General features: G+C 31.3%; 1 protein-coding gene across 10 annotated transcripts in view; it reads left to right on the top strand.

Moving 5' to 3' along the window:
• LOC139501238 (uncharacterized) overlaps nucleotides 1-15,620 on the top strand; it is a 61,496-nt gene that overhangs the window by 41,045 nt on the left and 4,831 nt on the right. For 5 of the 10 annotated variants that reach the window (XM_071290251.1, XM_071290253.1, XM_071290254.1 and 2 more), the window contains exons 2-11: nucleotides 3,976-4,711; nucleotides 5,492-5,561; nucleotides 6,929-7,009; nucleotides 8,370-8,463; nucleotides 8,996-9,220; nucleotides 9,997-10,157; nucleotides 10,701-10,792; nucleotides 11,844-11,879; nucleotides 13,238-13,357; nucleotides 14,511-14,623. In XM_071290251.1, the coding sequence (XP_071146352.1) occupies nucleotides 3,976-4,711; nucleotides 5,492-5,561; nucleotides 6,929-7,009; nucleotides 8,370-8,463; nucleotides 8,996-9,220; nucleotides 9,997-10,157; nucleotides 10,701-10,792; nucleotides 11,844-11,879; nucleotides 13,238-13,357; nucleotides 14,511-14,623 (1,728 nt within the window). The remainder of the gene's footprint in view (nucleotides 1-3,975; nucleotides 4,712-5,491; nucleotides 5,562-6,928; nucleotides 7,010-8,369; nucleotides 8,464-8,995; nucleotides 9,221-9,996; nucleotides 10,158-10,700; nucleotides 10,793-11,843; nucleotides 11,880-13,237; nucleotides 13,358-14,510; nucleotides 14,624-15,620) is intronic. The other 5 variants (XM_071290252.1, XM_071290257.1, XM_071290258.1 and 2 more) reach the window with 1 other exon arrangement.

The following is a 15,620-nucleotide window of genomic DNA, read 5'->3' as shown; positions in this document are numbered from 1 at the left end:
CCAGTGTTCATATATATATATATATATATTTTCATATTAGGAAGAGGTAATTATGCCCCACCTACGATAGTAGATGGGCATTATGTTTTCTGGTCTGTGCGTCCGTTCGTCTGTTCGTCCGTCTGTTCGTTCGTCCGTCCGTCTGTCCGTTCGTTCGTCCGTCTGTCCCGCTTCAGGTTAAAGTTTTTGGTCAAGGTAGTTTTTGATGAAGTTGAAGTCCAATCGACTTCAAACTTTGTATACATGTTCCCTATGATATGATCTTTTTAATTTTAATGCCAAATTAGAGGGTTTACCCCAATTTCACGGTCCACTGAACATAGAAAATGATAGTGCGAGTGGGGCATTCGTGTACTGGGGACACATTCTTGTTTTCGTAATAAATCGGGGAAAAAAAACATTAAACAGTTTTATTGTCTCCAACATTGAAATTTTCTCTGAGTTCAGTTTTTTTTTAATTTTACTTTTTAAGGCTGCATTTTGTTGTTGTTTTCTGTCCACCTAAAGGTAAAGTCACATCTCTAATTATTCATAAATAGTAAACCATTGTTTCTACCAAAATTAAAGATATATAGTACCTCTTTATAGTATAAAACTTTTAGTCCGCGTGGAGGTAAAACTAAGCCTTCCAACTTATCAAAAGGGTTTAAGGGCTACCATGGATTAATATTTTGTACTTTTGTCTGAAATATGATAGCTTTTAAGTCATTTTAAAGACAATATCCACATTTTAAGGTGTATATTTATTTAACATTTTGACGGACATGACAGGAATACAATTAGAAGAGTTCAATCATATGCAACACTTAGTTATCTATAGTAGTTAGACTAGGAAGATCCTGTTTGTAAATTTACATATGTGTTTGTCATTAGTAACCAAGATGTTCAATATAGTGATACAAGTTAACTGTTACATTAGAATAGTACGAGAGGAATTGTTAGACTACAAATCAGCATACATGACCACGGCAAAGCAACACATTTAATACATTGTCTTTTAGGTCGTTGTCACAGTCTTTTTTGTTTGGCCAAGGCGTTGTGAATCTGTCTTCGATTTACGACTCTCTTTAATAGTTCTGTAACTATAGTTTGAGAGTAGCGAACTTTCATCAATACTTGATATCCGGGATGGTTAAGTTCACAAAATAGTAAGTTCTTTGATAAATTTTCATTTATTGTTATTAGATGAGTTACCATACGACATCAGCATGACCAATTCATCATTAAACTATATTTGATCGTTTATTTACAACTGCATGATATTTTAAATATTTTAATCCGGTTGATTTAAAAATAAAAAGATCTGGTGAGGCGGCCAAAGAGACACTGTTGACGCAGTTTCGCGACTTAATGACACAATAAAAGCCTATACACAACTGTCATACAAGTCGGAGGTTTAGTTAGCTATAAAACCACGGGTTTTTTTTAACTACTATTTCCTTTGGAAAATGCTTGTTCCAAGTCAGGAATAAGACAGTTAGTTGTTTTCAACTTTTTCTGTTGGTTGATAAAGTTTGATTTTCGTATTTTTTATGAACTTCTCCTTTTTGAATTAACCTTGGTAATATTTTATACGGCTTTTTCGAATAAGTGTTGTAACAGTTTATCAGTTGATGTCTTAATTTTTTCAGGAAAATGTTTCTTGTGTATAATTTGGAGTTTAGTATGGCGTTCATTATCACTGAACTAGTATATATTTGTTTATGGGCCAGCTGAAGGACGCCTCCGGGTGCGGGAATTTCTCGCTGCATTGAAGACCTATTGGTGACCTTCTGCTGTTGTCTGTTTTATGGTCGGATTGTTGTCTCTTTGACACATTCCCCATTTCCATTCTCAATTTTATTGTGCTTACAAATTATGTTTTTGATACGTATTCGTTTTATAAGATTGAGTTGGTTCACATATATCTATGCAAACTATACTCAATTGATGGGTACTCTTTTATTTAATCAGGTCGTCAAACTTAAAAGATACTAGAACACACCCGTGATATCTCGGGTCCGTGACTGAATTAAAGTATATAACTTTGCGCAAGCCTTATTTTAGTATTAGTATTGTCATCTGATAAAGTCATGCCGATTATAAGATACACAGTTTTCTCTGTTTTCAAATCTTTCTGTTTGAACCCGTCGAACTGGAACCTATCAATTATTGGTAATATTAATTATTTGGAAAACAAAAGGTCCTGGAATGGAGTATTTTTTAATCAACAGCATTGTCCTATATTAGTTATAAATAAAGTGGAATTCTTTGTTTCGCTGTTTTACGTCATGCCCGCTAACAAATTGAAAACTGTACCTTTACGCCTTATTTTTAGTCCAGATGTTTAGTATTCGTATTGTTATCTTAGAAAGTCTTACTGATTAAAATACTACAATTTAGTAGTGTCAATCCTGTGATTTTGACCCGTGTATATAGCATATTAATCCTGAATATACCGTTTGGTGGTGCGCCTGTCAGATGCGGAACGTACAGATAAGGTAATAGATAACAGGTGAATGTACTATTGGTATCGGTATCAGACTCGATCCGGAACTTCTTAATTATTGGCAATACTAATTACGTGGAAAACAAAAGGGCCTGGAGTGGTGTCATTTTTAATCTACACCTTTGTACTATATTAGTTATATATAAAGTTGAATTCTTTGATTCGTCGTTTTTACGTGATGACGGCTGACAAATTGGACCTCGTAATTTTAGTATTATAGATTGGTACTTTAAGTTGTTTATTTTGTTTTGATTATTGACTCATTGACGTATTTGTTTTTATTAGTGAAAATAACAAGGAATTACAAATGATAATATCCGTATTGCAGTGTATATTTTAGTCAATCATTTACGTATTACGCAAACGATCGCAGAAAAACAAAGCTAACATACTAAGCCACGGTTTTTATCAAAAACTCAAGAAAGCATAAATCGAGTGAAATAATGATTAATAACAACCTTGTATTAACAAACATTTGATTTAATTCATCACTTTCTTTTGAAGGTTTCAATTAAACCTATCCAGGAAGCGTTTAAATTAAAATGTACGTGCAAATCAATGTACTTTTTCGATATCTTTTTTGAAAGTCATCGACAAAATAGACACTTGTGTTAGTTAAGGATCGATTACCGACAATCACTTTAATATATCAACATGAGTAGTCTACCTTTTAAAGATGTTTCAGTGCAAAGATATAGAAATTTGATTTGTACACTTTAAGTACCTGTATTTTAATGGATTAGTCGATAATGCTGATAGTTTAAACAATAGGTTGTCATCTTCAACAACCCATTCAAAACCCATTTTAAATGTCACGTGGCAAAAATGGTTGACCCTTTTTAAGGTCATACATTAGAAAATTATTTGTGATGAATCTTTATTGCAGAGTTACAGTTCGCCTTTTATTGAATAGTAAAGTCAATATTCTTTTAATTAACGTTAAGAACAGTTTTATCAGGCAATATTTGCTATAATTCTTTTGGATCTCAATAGGACATTTGTTAATATTTGTCTACATTACTGAGTTGATTTAAAAGATTTAATAGAGTTAAAAACTTGATGTGAGAAAAGTATAGTTATAATTTTAAGTACTAGTAACTTGTCTCGTTACTTCTACGGTTTCACAAGGAACTTTTATACATGATATGAACATTTCTGGTGTGTAAAGTTACGTTATATTTAAGGAATTATGACTGAAATATTTTACTGTTATGAAGACATAACATAAAAATGTAGTGCACACATAAATCAATTTAATTCTTTTTGAGCTGATAGTCAAAACACCGTCAGTCATTTATAAGACTTGTTACATTCAAATTTCAATTATTTGACTTTGTGTGTAAACGACATTGCAATCGACATCCACACGAGCTATAGAAGTGATCCTTAAGTGCCACTACATCTTCGTGAGCAGACGACACTATAAAATGTCTTAAAATGTTAAATGCAACAGTTTTTAACTTGATATCTTAATTTTGTTTTTTTAGGAAAATGTACGAGCTTACAAATTATGTTTCTGATACTCATTCGTTTTATGAGAAAACAGATGAAGAACGTCAAAATGAAAATAAGAATGAAAGACCAAATAAAAATGTCCCGCCAGTATTTAACAAGAGATTGTTCGTGACGTCTGGTAATGTGGTCATCACAAAGGAAGCTAGACGAATTATGGCGCGAAATGCACGATACAGACCGGAAGAGGACCCTGTTTTATCTAAGACAGATTTGCGTACCATGAAATCAGTAGTTGAAGGTCTAAAACTTATTCATAAAGATCAAGGTCACATAAAAGACGCATTAAGTCATTGTGTTACCATGGAAACGTACGATGCTTTCCAGTATGTTGTAAAGAAACAATGGGAAGACGTATTGTCGTGTTATTACATTGTTCACGGGGCTGCTGAAGTGACGTATGACATGCGTGCTACATCATCAAGAACTGTGTATCAACCGAATATAATTTATAGTCATGGAACTGGGGAATATCTTGGAATCGTGAGTTCCGAAGATAGGACTGAAGACATAGCTCCACCTGCTACTGTATATACTAAAGAATTTTGTGAATTCCTTAGAATTGATCGTGATAAATTTCACAGAATATGTGAAAGATTCAAATCTATTCTTTTAATGGAAATAAGACGTTATGTGTTTGGAAAATCAGCAATACTCGCAAAAGTGTCAAGAGAAGTGAGAGAAAAGATTCTACCTCTAATTCAAAAAGAAGTAGGTATATTTTCAATATTTCATTATTTATATCAAAAGTTTGTGTAATCCTGATTTTTTAAGTTCATTGACTCTTAAAATATTATGTTTGTATTTTTTGTTTAATTCCCGGCTCCCCTAAAACCATTTCAGAAAGAGAAACACAATTTTTACCTTTGTTTGCCCGTTCGTTCGACCGGGCGCGTAAGGTATAGGTTGTTATTTTATTGTTTTCTTAAAGTATAATGAATTTCTAATTACTAGTAGATGTTTTTGTACTGGTCCAGTTTGTTGTTAGTATGTATAAATTAACGTAGAATGTTGACCTGTCAAAAAGTCGTCAAATTGTGTACTTGTTTTTTGTGCGTTTGATTGCTCCGGTCAGTTATTGCCCTCTCGTCACATGTCCGTTTGCACCAACAATTTTTTGTAGTTTATATTATATAACAACTATAGTCTGTGTATTGGTCAATGACTGTCAGATATGTCTCTTTCATTTCAAAGCGCAATCTAGTATATGACTTATAGTGTAGTGGGGAAAATGTATTAATACCAATACCGAAATTCAAAAGATGGAATGCCCATAAACATGAGACAAAACTAAACAATCACCTATATCTACCAATGAAACGACTGGAAAATAACTGTCATGTTTCCTATGGAATATCATTTCCTGCGTATTTTACTGAGTCTATTTATGAACTTTTATTTTAGTTTCAATTTTTATGATTGAGTATGTACTTTCATTTGGTTTTAGAGAGTAATTCTTAGAATTATAATATAGTATATTTCATTTTGCAGGAATACTCGCCAAATAAGACAATTCTACATCAAGATGAAGTTTCAGAATATTTATACTTTATTATTTCTGGTAAGTTAAAAAGAGGCTGAAGTTATTATGGTAACAAAGGAGACATTCAAATCTGATACGAGTAGGAAACAACTGTCACCGTCATGGAAATGAAATAAAAAAGTACACTAAACTATAACTTGAAAACTGAAGATTGATCAACTCGATCATCAACCAGAAAAGAAAAAGAAAACGAGATATACACCATACTCAGGTATTCCATCGAATAAACATACGCGAATAAGACAGAATTTAGTACAACACATACAGGGAAGACAATGCTAATGCAAATTCTGTGTTTCCAACATGAGTACTTTTTTAAGCTAATAAACACCGTAACTGAAGTTACAGTCAATAACGTATAAAAACACCAAAAAGTATTAAAACTTCAAACATAAATTTCAAAGCAATTTAAATTTAATGTAGGCTAAGCATTGAATGAAGTAATGATGATTTATTACTAACCTTGAAATTATGCGGTAAACAATCATTTTTAAGTGCATAAAGTACATGTAATTATATTGATATCTCATGTAAATTGTAAATTACGAAGATGAAAAGTAAACAAAATGTATTCAGATTTTATCACTGCAACATAATATAAAAAATGATAAAAGATTTTATGAACTGTTGATTGACAATTACAAAGCGAAACGAAATTTATGTATCTTTACTAAAAGTTTACGTATTCCTCAATATCAAAGATTAGAAAAAAATGTATACTAAAAAGTATATGACTTCACCTCGTCTTTCAAACGGAGATGTCCGTCAAGTCTCGTTGTAACAATCCCAGTACCATCTTTGGTATGTTGGTAATTGTGTTATTGTGCTATGATAGATATTTGTGTTCTTGTTTTAATTTTTTGCCTCTGTGTTTTGTCTGAATGCCTTTTTCGTGTTTATTTAATACATATTTGTTCGTTTTCATAGTGATTAAGATTAAAACACAATGTTGACAGTTTTACTCCTATTTTGACATTTTTTTACCTATTCTGTCTGTTTGTTTAGCTAATTATTGAGTTGCTTATGTTTCGTTGTTTTCCTCTTATAACTGAGATGTTTCCCGCGGTTTTAGTTTGTAACCCGTTTTTTTCTCTCAATCAATTGATGACTTTTGAACAGCGGTATTTTTCAGTTGCCTTTATAAATGTATTGTTATCGTTTCTTCATTTTTTGTTTGGTCCTACTGATTAACGAGGACTATTAGAGATTTGTCACAAACATTAAATTCATTTTTAAATTTCAGTGTTTTACACAGTATTAAAAGACATATTGTAGATAACAACACATGGGTAATTACAAAAAGGCATCTTGCCAGTTTTACCTGTTTACTTAAGGAGTAGCCTTTCATCATTTCTTTCTTTTTATTTCTGATTTTTTTCTTTTAGGTCGATGTCAATTATGCCGAGAAGTCTACATACCAGAGGCACAAAAGACAGTAACATTCTACGTAGCTTGTAAAGAACCAGGTATAGTCAATGACGGTTTTCAAATTCTTTTTGATGTTTGAAGTGTGAATATGCTTTGCAGGTGAAGTGCATAACATGTACTTACCCTGTCTATACACACCCGGTCTCGCTGTTTTTGAAGTTTGCAATTTACTTTAATTTAATGCTTCTTTTTGTACGTTTATTGGGGTGTAAAAGCGTTGACCGAAATTAGTACATTTTGTATGAAGCCTGGAAGCGCTTCATTCTAAAAATGTGCGCACGTTCAACACTTTTTACAACCCTATGAAGTTAAAAAAGGAGGATTCAATACTTATAACTATATTTTTTAGCTAGGATCATGAAAACACGATTTTTATCAAGTTTTATGAAATTTACATGTGCACTTTATTGTGGGACCTCGTGTCATGGTGTGTAATGCAATTGATTAAGGAATAACGCGAGATTGCAGTGAAGCCAATCAGAATAACGTATTATAATGAAACATACATCTAATGTAATTATTCAGTTTTATTTTATATTTATTTGTTTCTTCCTATCAGTTCAACGCAATTTGAACATTGGTTAACTGCTGTTGCTCATATTGTCAACGTTAACTTGATATTTTGTTACTCTCATTGTATACGTGTTGTTTTCATAATGTTAACAACACTCTTATTTGATAATTTGAAAACCACAAGTATTGCAAATTGCATTATGTGTAAATATTGGAATAGAAAATGTTTCATAGAGTTTCCAAATCAGCACGATTGATTTTTATAGCCACCTATTCATTTGCTACAAATATTTAAATAATACATTTTATCATACAGATTCAGCTTTCTTCATTTAATAATTGCTTTTACATAATTATTTGAATGTATGTTTAAAATCATTCATTTTGCATTGGTTATGCACATTGATATATGATAACATTACTATGGAAGCGCATATGGTACACCCCTTGTAAAGTTATTTTGTTGCTAATAAGTCGGAATTATAAGTTATGTTGTGTGTTATAAGCGGGAATCTAATAATCATGTGAAGTCAACTTGTCGGAATGATGATGAAATAATTGCATTACAATGTCGACTTTCTAATATAAATGTAATGACATAGTAATAAGAAGTCGACATGATAAATTCAACTTGTTAATTGATTAAGTCGACATGTTTATTTGAAGTTGAGGTAAAACCACGTCAACAAAATAACTTTACAAGGGGTGTACCATATGCGCTTCCATACATTACCACTGTATGCTCTAGACCTTGCCGGTCGATTCAGGATAACATCAATCACGGCGAAATTATTTGTTCCAACTGTCATTTTGTAAAACGATATTGTAATACGGTGTCTGTTTCATTGATCAAAACGCTTTATGTATGTTTTTCTCTTTCTATAGATGAAATGTTTGGAGTAGAAGGCGTACTTGACAATGACCCAAGCTTTAACTCGGTTATTACAACCAGTCCAACAATTGTGTATCGAGTTCCAAGGTAAACGAAGATACAGTCTTGTAGAATCTTGCATGGTAAAATTAAAGGCATTGCATTTACCTATACAATCTTAAAAAAAAATGACAAACTTTGATGTTGCAGTGTTAACATCTTAATGATTGAAAAAGACAAAATGTCTGCCATGTAGTTGAGAAGAAAAATAAAGAAACTGAAGAAGGCCAATGGCCGAAACGTCTTAAAAATTGGTTTAATACTACAATTGTGTAATTTTCAGGTATCAATGTGTTTTTAGTTGACGAATTTGTATATCTTGCTTTTACCACCGAATATTTTTACTTTTAAAAATAATTTCGAGTCACATAATCCATCATCTTTACGACAAAAAATGGTAATATCATGACTTTTCAAAGTTGTTTTAAGAGGTAAGAGGGAAAGTAAAAACATGCTGAAAAAATTGAGTTTTAGGAATAAATGAAAATGTTACTGAAATATTAATATTTATACCTGCCAAACATGTGTATTTTTAGTTAAACTGCTTTATTCATCAGCCAAAATAACAATTGTGTTTTAGAATTGCATTTGATATTGTAAACAAAGAAAGCTTATCAAAGATTATTGCGAAACACAGAGACGAGGAGGTAGAGGATGCAGACTTAATGGATAGAGGCTACTTCAATTCTATGTGGAAAAATTACAAACATTCAAAAATCAGTGAAGCACTCAAAGAAAACGGAAAAATGAAGTATATGTGTAAAGATGGACCAAGTCACGTAGCTGAAAGACCACCATCAGCTCTGTATGTATTTTTATCCCTTGTTTTTTAAGTAATTGTTTCTTAAATTCTGTTATACCTTGAACAATATTAATAGGGAGAGATGAAAAGAGTAAAACAAACAGAAAATACAGACACACGAACAACATAACCTTACCTAGCTTTCGACGTCCACTAATATTATATGCTATTTTCATTAGATCAATATCAGTGTCATTCTGTTGATACATTCAAAAACACTCTAACTCTTACATGATTCATACATTTACATCCTCGTGTATTTTATGCAGATTTAATAACATGAGCAACACGACGGGTGCCACATGTAGAGCAGGATCTGCTCACCCTTCCGGAACACATGAGATCACCCCCAGTTTTTGGTGGGTTTCGTGTTGCTAAGTCTTAAGTTTTCTATGTTGTGTCATGTGTACTATTATTTGTCTGTTTGTATTTTTCATTGTAGCCATGGCGTTGTTAGTTTAATTTCGATCTATGAGTTTGACTGTACCGTCTGGTATCTTTCGCCCCTCTTTTAAACTGTCTCGAATTGAGATTTATCGTATTTAACTCATTGCAGTGGTAGAATATATATATCTTATTTTGAAACATATTTATTTCAATATGTATACGAAATGAAATTTGTTATACTTGGTGTTTTTCAAATTATTGTACACAAATTAGTTATTTATATTTAGAAATACTTAAATGTGTTCCATTATTTTGTTATTTCTTCATAAAAGAAAATGGGGAATAATTCAATGTACATTATTTACTATATACATGTATATTTCTGTCTACAGGGAACAACACAAGGAAAATATGTACAGATTTATTCAGAAAGGAGCAGAATATGAGCCATACAGGGTTCGGTCGGCAATACAGCGCCCGAAGTCTGGCCATAAACTACCTAATCGTCCACAGACGGTAGCTAACGTTAATATCACGGACAATGGTGCAGATGGTGAGCAGACTATAAGTTTAACAACGACACATCAGGCATAATAAATCGTATAAAAATAAGCTATTTTGAATCAAACATATAAAAAAGAGGCAGAATATGTCAATGGAAGAACCATAACTGATTTAGCCAAAGAGACATCAACAAAAGTATGATAAACAAGCAAAAAATGACAAAACGGCAAACAAAACACTATTTAAAAGAGCCAGAAAAAATGATGACGAAATTTTATTCATGTAATGTTTATTCAAATATCATTTAAGAAACGAAGACCAAATCAGTACACGGAACAACTTTACACTTAAACGTACAATTACCTAACTATTTTATTAAAAGTGTTATTCTGTTTTCAATTCATGTGTATTGAATGATCACACATATGTCGTATCATTTGCATACTGAATTTGTCTCTCTATCGTACGTAATAATTGGACAAGTGTTACGTTGATGTTTCGATATGAGAGTGTCGTAAATAAAACACTTCCGTATATAAATGGCCTGCAGTTGGTCAAATATGATTAAACATTGTATGTTTCTTTCTTATAGAAGAAGAATCTTGCAGTTCTGATGAGGAAACAGAACAGAGTCAGTTAATTACAAAAGATCTGGCAAAAACATTGGACAGTTTTTATGCTAAGGTAAATTTTATTTCCGATCTGTTGTAGTTTAATTGCTTGAAAATCTTGTTTTAATCTTTTAGATAAATGTTCAGATAGAAATTGCTTTTTATAAGTTTATAAGTGTTGTTAGTGCAAGGGAGGTTAGCAATTTTAGATTTGTCTTTATCACATAGATTAAATTTGGATTTAAATGCATTAGATTTAAATGGCATTGCTTAAGCTAAACTTATCGAATTGTATAGGTGTACATGTAGTATAAACAGATACATTATATATGATACTGAAGTATGTACGATGACTGTTCAAGGTTTTTCGACAATAAGGAGTTGTCCTTGTTTATGTATAATGTAACATTGAAGATCATAGAAATACATTTATATAGAGTCACTCAGAGGGTGTCATCATCACCAACTTTTAAATTTTCTAAATAACAAAATCATACTGTTTGCTTTTCAAGAATGTTGTTTTATTTAATACTTATAAAATAATGTATAATTTTGCTAACCATAAATCTTTTCTTACTCCGAGCTATCAATTTTAATGACTGTGTTTAGTTTATGTCCATTTTGCGGACTGTGTTTAGTTTTACGTCCATTTTGCTGACTGTGTTTAGTTTACGTCCATTTTGCAACCTTAATAATGTACTTTTTCCTCAAATTCTGTTTAATTCTACTAAGTTTTATTAACTTGGGTGAAATTAACTTCTGTTATTAATTCAATATGAATGAAATTAACTAATCAGCGTTCACTCTTGTTTGGTATAGACATCACAATATTTTACTAAAATATTTAAAATTATTATGTACAACTCATTATTGAGCAATTTAAAGACATGGTTACACATGTAGTTGTAGAGAAAATCAAACTCAATGAAATTTTAGAAGTAACTAATATTACTTATTTAAATAAGCCAAACAATTGTGAATCTAGTGAATATGTGAAGTCGAACTCAATGATTCAATATGGTGTTAGTACAATATTCCAAACCATAACTCTCTGAAGAACATATTTTATTTATCAATCAGATAACTTATTGTGCTATGAATATCATTGTCTACGTTTAACACAGGGAAAACAAAATAGAAGATTATCTATATTTAAAAAGGTAGATATGCGTGTTCATTTGCAATGTTGCTCCTTATATAACTTTACTATGTATATTAATGCTTTACTAACAAACTGCTTGAAACTAACCATTCAATTCTTACACTGGTGTTTAATGACAAATACCCATTAAACTCCCCGACATGAATTAATTCCTTTTACCTAACCCTTTACAAAATAGTATGTCATAAAACCCATCCTTCCTCTAAATGTTTATGTGATACCAGGATAGATATGGTATGTTGACTTGCATTTCAGTTTGTTCTCATATTTTATCCTAATTGTTTTCGTTAGTTCTTTTTCCCATTAACACTTAAAATTGTCTACCCCTTCATCCCGATTGACCCACTCTGCAGATTTATTGTGTGTTTGTACTGGTCTTAATATGCATGACATATTTGTCAGTGGACGATGTAATCAGTGTCCTGAAGCAGTAAGTTTAGAAACAAAGTATAGTTTGTTAAACATTACATTCACGTAGTATACCAATTATCTACCGCTCTAAACAAACACTAGACTATATCAACAAACAGAACAAACAGAAAACATTTGTCATATAGCAATTTTCTGAAGACAAAAGGTGAGCATATAAGCCTAGTTTTACTGCTAGCTAAACCTCCTTCATATATGACAAAAATTGATTCAAGTAAAATGGCAGAGTTATCGGACTCCAAGGATAATTCCCTAATGAAGTAACGATTAAACCAATTTCGGGAGTCATAAAAATGTGTAATTTGTACTCAAATGAATATATGTAGGTATGAACATATACATTAATTTTAGTTATTTTGTTGAATGACCTTTATATATCATTGTTTATATTATTTATACCACAAACTATAGAAACATTTTCAATTGTACCACTCAAATTATAATCAGAAATTATTTATTTAGAAATTTCAAGAGAAATTATAAGTTTTGCAAGGTTGAAGTCGAGTATTTGTTGTCAATATCAAATTCAGACAGCATGTTTGTTTGGAAATCAGTTTTGGATATATTTGTATTGCTTTATATAGAATACACATAAATTGTGAACTTTTAGCTCAGATGGAAAAGAAAAAGAAAATTTAATTATATATTTTATTTAGTTTTTTACAATTTATTTTGACATTTGGATCTGACATTGTTTTGTTATCATCTAATATAAACAGAAGTACAATTTCATCAAGTTAACTTGTGTTTAGATACGTTTTAAGGTTTTCCTTGTTAACAAGCTTTGATAACTCACTCAATTTATTTACCTTTTCTCTAACAGAGATTTCAGTCGAAAATTGCATGTCCTATACAGTAAATATTGTACAAGTTCTAACATTGAAAACGGTGAAATAAATAAAAATAACTTTTAACTTTTAACGAAAGCTTCAAGGAAATGAGGAAGATATGTTGAAAGCGTTAGACGAAAATAGTGAACTAGGAAAACATCTACGGAAAGCATGGGAAACTCCGGGAACAGACCAAAGAGACAAAGATGGTTTCATGGTATGGTAATCCTTTAATGTGCCTTATTAATAATGTCAATATAGTGTGAAAAAGAGAGAAGCGCCAAAACAAAAAGTAAAAATCACAAAAAGTACCTAACTCCGATGAAAATAATAAACGGAAAGTCCCTAATCAAATGGCAAAATCAAAAGCTCAAACACATCAAACGAATAGATAACAACTGTCATGTTCCTGACTTGGTACAGGCATTTTCTTATGTAGAAAATGGTGGATTGAACCTGGTTTTATAGCTATCTAAACCTCTCAATTGCATGAAAGGCGCATCAAATTCCATCATATTGACAACAATGCGTGAACAAAAGTCTGCTTGTGTTTAATGAAATAAACACGAAAGTCAAATTATACATTTTTTTTTCATAATTTGTAACATTTTAGATCATTACATTCAGAAAGAACAATAACTAATATTTTTCACACAAAGCAGATATATTCATGGTCTGGACAATAAATATAAATCTTCGTCTTCATCTATACAGCCACACAATGATGTTAAGTATATACAAATTGAGTAGATTTAACATTCATGCGGAAGTTCCGATGTGAGCAATCAAATGTCAGTCGTATAGTAAAATAATTGTAAAAGAAGGGCGAAAGATACTAGAGGGATAGTCAACATCGTAGATCGAAAATAAACTGACAACGCCATACGAATTCCAAAGAGCGAAGAAACCAGGAGTAAGATAAAGAATGGAATCTCATAGCGTTTGTCGTTCGTAATTTGTAAGGCTTTTACCTTTTTGGGAATCGAGCGTCACTGATAAATCTGTTGTAGACGAAGCGCGCGTCTCATGCAAATACAAAATTTTGTTCCTGGTATTCATGATGAGTTTTTTTTTATCAAAAAGAAATTTCGGAGGAATTTCTTACGTATTGCTTAAAAAGGTTCGCAAATAATATCTTTGAATAAGACTGATTGCTGACATGAAAGCTTTGCACATACGTTTAAGATATTTTAAACTGTTACAATTGAAGAGTATACACATGTCTCTTATTGTAGACCATATGTTGACCTCTTAAAGAATGTTGGTAAATTGTGTAGTTGAATTATATCCAATGTCTGATTTTATTTATAATAAAGAACAAAATTAAAAAGATTGAGTCACCCTTATATCCTTTTATCATCTTTAAACAGGAAAACGGAGTTTTGGCCACCATGGAGTCGGATGATATTGTGCGAAAGGCGATGGCCATGGCAGATAAAAAAGCAACAAGACAAAAGAAACGTTCTTCTATTGAGGAGGAAGAGTAAGGATATTTAAAAAAAATTTAATTTTTAATAGGAATTTTTTATTTGAAAAACATGAAAAGCAATGTAACTATTTTATCTAAATACACTTTTTCTAACTTAAAGAGACCAAAACGTTTTGATTACTTAAATTGATTAAGGAAAATATGATTTACGAATGTATTGCATTTGAAATAAAAATGACATACAAATGTGAAATTCTTATGTACTTACCTTTACTATGTAGGGTCACAAAATTGAAAGTCAACGACCATAGTCCTCCATGCGTTTATGGTAGTCTTAGACGAAAGTGTCTTTGGTGTTTGGCTGTATAGCTGTTATCTAATTTCGATTTCTATTTGTTTTGGCTAGAGATTACACACCTATTTTTTGATATATCAGAATTGAAAAGACAAGATCCATAAAATACTTTGCCTAATGTGCATAAAAATGGATACAATTTATATTGTTATTATACTGCAATAATACAAGAGAAACGAAGTTGATTCAAATTTCGATTTTTAGAAATATCATATGGAATTTTAATATATTCATTAATGTTAATTCTGCAGAGATAATTATCAGTTCTTTTGTTAAAATCATTTGCTAAGTAGTTCTTTAAAAATGGTTCAATAGTTATAGAAAAAAGTACCATTTCAAAATTAGTCCAACAAATTACGTATTTCGAACGACTTAAAATTTAAAGTCATTGAAAACTAAAATATATAAGTATAACATAAATAACTTTAAGCGTATTGGCCGAGGGTATCATCAACTCAGTAGTCAATACTTCGGTACTGACACGACTTTTTTAGACAACGTTGGCCTAAGATGGATGTGTCTATTTTTTGTATGTCATATTTTTGGTCATACACACGTGACTCTTAACTGTTTCGCTTCTTATTCATTCTTTGCTTTCAAATATACGGCTGGTATCGTTCTTGATGAACGTTAATCTAGATTTAAAAGTTTCGGACACATGCAATTTATAAAATGCCGTTTTAATTATATGTTATT

Source organism: Mytilus edulis, chromosome 13 (genome assembly GCF_963676685.1).
Source record: "Mytilus edulis chromosome 13, xbMytEdul2.2, whole genome shotgun sequence".
NCBI lineage: Eukaryota > Metazoa > Mollusca > Bivalvia > Mytilida > Mytilidae > Mytilus > Mytilus edulis.
This window is presented reverse-complemented; position numbering and strand designations above follow the sequence as displayed.